General features: G+C 41.6%; 1 protein-coding gene across 5 annotated transcripts in view; it reads left to right on the forward strand.

Annotated features, from left to right (window-relative positions):
* Ahi1 (Abelson helper integration site 1) overlaps positions 1-6,612 on the forward strand; it is a 129,036-nt gene that overhangs the window by 51,063 nt on the left and 71,361 nt on the right. For 4 of the 5 annotated variants that reach the window (XM_021221070.2, XM_029532962.1, XM_029532961.1 and 1 more), the window contains one exon: positions 1,706-1,732. The exons of the other annotated variant lie outside the window; for it this stretch is intronic. In XM_021221070.2, coding sequence (XP_021076729.1) covers positions 1,706-1,732 — 27 coding nt within the window. The remainder of the gene's footprint in view (positions 1-1,705; positions 1,733-6,612) is intronic. 5 annotated transcript variants of the gene reach the window in all.

Raw genomic sequence — 6,612 nt, forward strand, 5'->3', positions numbered from 1 at the left:
AAAAAGAGAGAGAGAGAGAGGGAAGGAAGGAAGGAAGGAAGGAAGGAAGGAAGGAAGGAAGGAAGGAAGGAAGGAAGGAAGGAAGAGGATAAAGCACTCAGCCTTTTGTTACTAAACTAGGAATATTTTCTAATAGAACTCAGGTTTAAGGTATGGTTTGTATATATTTAAATTACATAATAAATCAGTCTCATCAGGCACTTCATGGGTGTTTAATCATTAGGCAAGGACATAAGCGTAAGTGATAATCTTGTTCTTAGAGCATTGTCATCCAGTCATAATATAAATCACTGTTCCATGGTCTGCAGACCTGATTGCTGCTCCCACAGTAAATCCTATGGGGACACAACTCCTTCTCGGTTTTTAGATTGAGAGATTTGCCTTCATGACTACATTCACACTTGCTTACAATCTTGGGTACCTGTCAGGAGTAATCAGTCCAACGAGTAGTTGATCTATAAGACCGAACCTATTAGAAAATGTCTTCTGATAACAGGGTCCCTACCTCTTCAGTGGCTGGACCGCTCAAGACTGCCCTAGTTTTCACATTAGCCTGTGTCCAGCGTAATCGTCACAGGGTGCTTGCCAGCTAGAACCATAGAAGCAAGAATAGAGTGACTCTAAGAATTATTTATGTCCACTTTCAGAAAATGTGAATTTCCATTGCATAGGCAATTCATCTTATAGAGATTAATGAATGATAAGCAGTATGTTTTGTTGTTAGTGATTCTCATTATAATGTATTTCTGGTACTTCTGTAAGTGCTTTTCATGCTTTGCAAGTTAGTCCTCCAGTAAGACTTTATTGGATAGTAGGGTGTTAGTACCCTTGCTTTCCAGAGAGCAATTTGAAGCCTATAGACTAGAGGTACAATCCAACAGACTGTGAGGGTCGGACCTGAGATCAGCCCAGCAAGCAGGATTCCCAGGTCTCCTTTAGGAAACTGAATTACCATCTCCGTTAAACAGTGTCTGCTTTTACATTTTTATAAGAAAAACACAGTGTTCTTCTTTTACCCTTGTTTGCTCGTTCATTTGTTTGTTCTAGACTTGAGGTTGGTTGTTGCTTTTTTAGTATACCAGGCTGATGATAAATACTGGCTAATTCTAACTGGAGTTGAATATTTTTGTTGTCTCCATAGGAGCAAATTTTCAACTTGTCCATTATCCATTGATATCTACTACTTTTCTTTTCAAAAGTGATTATTGTGGCCTTATCCTGTGGTTTATAAGCAGTCCGTTTCTGCTTTTTAAAATGACTTGTCACATTCGTTATCATATGGTATTGATGAGATTTTTATTAGATAAAAATTGCTAATGTGGAAGTTATAGGCATTGATGGCAGTCATAGTAATAACTGTCCTTTAGGCCATTGAGAGCTTATCTTTTTAGGCCTGTTTCTGTTGTAGGACAGGGTTTATGCCAGGCTTATTGAGGACACAAATCTCTCCTGGGAGAACCAAACTGGGCCCTCGGAAGTTTGGGCATTGGCAAGTTGGTCTTGCTACTAAACAGAGCTCAGTCTCTTGAATGTATCCTATTTGCAGCTCAATGGAAACGACGCAGGCTGGCAATTCAGGTGACAAGGAAACTCTCTAATGCTAGTTTGGGTCACAAGAAGATTGACATCTGAATGTTTTAGAATGAGCAATACTTTATTTAAAGAAAATTATGAATACTTGTTTATTGTACTGTATTTCTTTTAGGAGGTGATACGGTCCTGTGCTGCAAAAGTAAGTAGTTGTTATTACCAGGAAGACAATTTTAAAATTAAGTTTCTATTGTGATATACGAGCAAATTGGATTGTACCATTACAGAGGTGACAGCTCCTATAAAAATTGACTGATGTGTACTTTTCTTGTTGAGCTTACGTTTTACCAGAATTATAACACTGGGCCCCCAGAATTCATCAAGAAGAGTATTTGACAAGTAAATTCAAAGTGAAGATTTAAAGTCCTAGCAACTGGGATGTAATTTCAGTGCAGGTCCAGCACATTAGGCATCCTCTTTTTAGGCTCCCTATCCTTATATATGATAACTACTTTAAGCAGTTAAGGAGTCACAATGCAGTCCCTTACATTGTTCCCTCCTCTTCTGACATTTTATCATTTGCCAATTAGAACTATATATGCATAGTAAAAGATGAGACATCAGTAGAGAAAGAATCAGGGTGGTTGGAAGATGCCTTCATACAGTGCCACTACCATGGATGAGCCAGGCATGCCAGGAAGGACCAGGCTTTTACCCCAGCACTGAGCTATTCAGTATCATCAGGACCCATCACATTTTACCTCATTATCACAAGTCAACCGATATCGATTATAGACAAGGGGAAGGAAGATGGGGAGGGGAAAAGAGAACAGGCTGTATTCAGACTTGGCTGCAGATGTTCAGGAAGCTTGTTCCTGATAGCAGTGACTGTTGTAGTGATCATAGCTCCAAGGTTACCAAATCCTCCCAAGTGTGTAATATATATATAAAGCTGGTAGCAGTAGCGGTTTTCTGACTAGCTCTGACCTCTCTCTCTCCTACTCTTTCCCTCTCTCCCTATCCCTAATGTGTACAGTATCCTCTACTAATGCTCTTTAAATGTCAGTTGAGCCGGCTACTCTGTGTATTTAACCAGTCATTAGGGAGAATGCCCTATTAACCTGAAAACCCCCTGAGGGTAGTAGGTAGCATCTTTCATCTTTGTATCCCTAGCACTGGGCACATAAAGGATGAGCCCTCATCAAAACTATAATTACATATTTGAAAATTAAAATTAGCAAAGATTAACATTATTAATGCCTTTTTATACTACTTTAAATAGCTTTTCATTGAGATATAATTTATACACCATAATGCCCTTTTAAATTTATTCTTCTCTCATCCAATGCATCCCTATGGCAGTTTCCCCTCCCTCCCTCCCTCCTCCCAGCTCCTCACCACGTCAGCCTTCCCTCCCCTCAGACCCATTCCACCTCCATTTCCCTTCAGCAAAGCAACACAGCATAACGAGATCCAGTAAGCTAGATAGCTCAGTGAGTGAAGGCACTGTGTGCTACAAAAGCCAAATTTGACCCACAGCACACATGTAAAGCACTAACTCAAACAGGCTGTCCTCTGGCCTTCACATTCACACTGTGACACATGCCTGCCTTCATACATCGTACACGATAAGACAAAAACCATGCAGAATAATAAATCTCAAAACAAAGGGTATTTAACTGCTTTTAATTGCATTCAGCATTATGCAAGTTCCCCACGTAGAAACCCAGTGTCTGTTAACTGCCCTTGCTAATTTATAAACATAACATGTATCCATACAGACTCACAGTAACTGTTCATGTGTTTTCCATAGATTATTTTGCATACAGAATTTTATTAAATAGAGTCAAATATGCTGTCTTTGGGCTTAGGAATTGGGGTTTTCATTTTATTTTTATGAATAGCCTAGGTTGGCCTCAAACTCACTGTGATGCTCATATCCCAGTCTCCCAGGAGTGTGGATCCCAGGCATGAGCCAGCACGCCACAGGCATGAGCCAGCACGCCTAGCTTCAGTATGTGGCCCGTCACGGCTGGCGTCTCTCCTTTAGAGTCCCACCATTCCCTGTGGATACTGTGCATCCCCGGGACTCCTTGGTCAGATGTGCCTGCCCGGCAATTTCCCACCTGCCCTTCAGCTTACCAGCGTTAGGGTTGTTCCTACCTCTTAGCTTCAAGACTAACGTGTTATGACCATGTGTTGGTATGAACAGGATTGGTGTCACCGGTGGTTTTTTTTTTTTTTTTTTTGGTTTTTCGAGACAGGGTTTCTCTGTGTAGTCCTGGCTGTCCTGGAACTCATTTGTAGACCAGGCTGGCCTCGAACTCAGAAATCCGCCTGCCTCTGCCTCCCGAGTGCTGGGATTAAAGGCATGCGCCACCACGCCCGGCTGTCACCGGTGTTTTTATTTCTCTGGGATTTGTGTGGGAGTGAGAAATTTTTTTGGATCACATGAAAATTATTTTTAGCATTTTGAGGAATTCTCAAACTCATCTCCAAAATGGACAAAGCATTTTAGAACCCGACAAGAAAGATGTGAGGGATCTAGCCTCCTCTTGTCCACACCAAGTCCTGAATCCTCGGCATGTTTTAACATTTCCCTCCCCCGGAATATGAAGCATGGTGCTGTTTCTTTTGATTTGCCATTTCCTGCTGGCTAGTGATGGTGAGCATTTTCGGCATGCGGGTTTTCTATCTACTCTGAGAAAATGTTTGTTGAAATTATTTCCCCATTTGATTTTCATCTCTTTATTATTCAATTTTAGTAATTCTTTGTACACACAGATCTGTACATGTGTGCACATACATAGTATGCAGTGTCTTTCAGATGTATTCTCTACAAAGGTTTTATACCTCGTGTATACTCTTTCCACTCTCTAGATGTTGCCTCTTGAAAAGAAAAAAAAGTTGTAATTTTTTGTGGTTTTTATCTTTTTTCTTTTGTCCATCTTTTTTGTATCATATTCAAAGTCACATTGCCTAGTTTGTTTTCTTCTTCTTCTTCTTCTTCTTTTCTTTTTTTTTTTTTTTATATAGTTTTGCTGGTTTTCGCTGTGTGGTTATTTTTTGAGTTAATTTTTTAAATACAACATGGTCTGAGAGCTCAGTTACATCCGGATGCCCAGTGGTCCTGGCACCACCACTCCTGCCCCATGTCTGGTCTCTTGTTCACCTTGTCACTAGTCACTGACCCATTAGCACAGTGCACTTGTGCAGCCTCTCACACACTGCATCCTGTATAGTAAGTTTTTGACAAGTGCTTGACAAAAATAAGGGTCTAGGTTGCAACCTAATGATTATAGTTTTGAAGGCAAAGATTGTTTTCTGAGATCTTTATACAAATAGTTTAGTGGCTACCAATATTTTTCAAAATGCCTAGGATAGGACATTCACAAAAGCATGTTATTATATGGGAAGATACACTAGATGAAGGAATTTCAAATAATAGCTGATAGAGCTTTTAGGGTGGCAAATAAGTAGAGCAGGAGAGGCTGTTATGACAAGGAGGGTCATGGAAGATTTCCCAGAGAGAAGCGTTTCATAAAGACCCACAGCACTAAACTAAGAATAAGGCTCTTCAGGGATCAGAAAAGTGACTTTGCATAACTGGGTGGTGACAGCCAAAGGCAAGTGAGGTTTTAGGACAGGACTAGAAAGGTGGGGAGGAGGAGGCTCTGCATGCTTTTTTAAAGGATTTTGTCAGCACAACAGGAAGTTTGTCTGTTGTCTTAGAGAAACAATCCAGGTTGAATAGGAAGGAGACTTGACTTAGGGCCGAGTGGGGTCTTAACAAGCACAGTGATCAGCAAACAGGTCCACTGGTCCCGGAAGACATGCTGGACAGACCCATCCGACAGCACGGAGCTGAGAGTGGTCAGTGGATGGAAGACACTGTTTAGTTTGTTGATTTTGCACGTATTTTGGAAATAGGCCTTTGGATCTATCCAGTGTGGTTATTGAAGAAATGAGCTCTTCTGGGTTTGGGCTTTCGGCAGCTGTGCAGCTGCTGCTCCTGCTTTCTCATGGGATGAAGGATGCTAGGATGGAGGGAGCAGGTGTGGGAAGTAGATTTGGGGGCATGAGGAAACTGAAGTAGATGGTAGCTGTGTGAGCCTTGTGTTCAAGGCCAAAGCACTTTTTAAGGAGCTATAGAACTGGATGAGGGCTCCAGTGGAGACAGTGTAGCTGAGGTGGTACCTTCGAGGGCATGACAAGAGGATTTTATAGAAGAGCATTTCAAAAAGAATGTTTTACTGGCATATGCTGTGGAGAGAATTAGTAGAGGGAGAACAGAGTTGACCCTTGTGTTTGGCAAGATAATGGCCTTGTGATACTCTCCTTAAATAGGCACAAAACTCATTAGGAGTGAGGTGAGAATAGAACAGGAATTGCCAGTCCTTACAGTGTGTGTCCTGCTGGGGACTAGCTTGATGGGAACATTTGATGGACATTAGAGTATCTAGATGTGCTATTCTGAATTATCCCATAGTTATCTAGCCATTGGTAATGTAGCATGGAAGTGGTAATTACTGGAATGAAGTTCATATAGAGAGGGAGGAGATGTAAGAGAAGTTCTCCCAGAAGAACCAGCCTTAAAAAGAAGGGAGTTGTACCCTTCCTGACAGCAGCTAAACCTAGGTCCCTGCACAGAGTCAGCGCTAATGGTGCAGGTGAAAGGGCTTCCAGCTGATTGCTTTCCATGTGCTAGAGTGATTTAGGTTCTCATGAATTAGGATAGTATGAGAATTTCTTCATAAGAGTTTGTAATTTGCAGATGGCCTTGTGCTTTCCTTTGCTTAGGGCTGAAGTGTATCAGAAGTGGTTTTGCCTAGATACGTTTCTATTCCGTGTTTTCTGAGTCTCACAAAAGAGGCTGACTGCCCATGTAGTCAGACATACTCAGAGCTGGCATCCCCTGTCTTCATGTGCCATCAATCCTGGTTGGCTGTCGGTAGTGTTAGAGCATCAGTTACTTCAAAAGAACCCTCTCCCTCTCCCTCTCCCCTCTCCCTCTCCCCTCTCCCCTCTCCCCCCCCCTCAGGAAATAAGTAGATTGATTCATTTTCCAATAACTCATTAGAA

Source organism: Mus pahari, chromosome 21, assembly GCF_900095145.1.
Source record: "Mus pahari chromosome 21, PAHARI_EIJ_v1.1, whole genome shotgun sequence".
Lineage (NCBI taxonomy): Eukaryota > Metazoa > Chordata > Mammalia > Rodentia > Muridae > Mus > Mus pahari.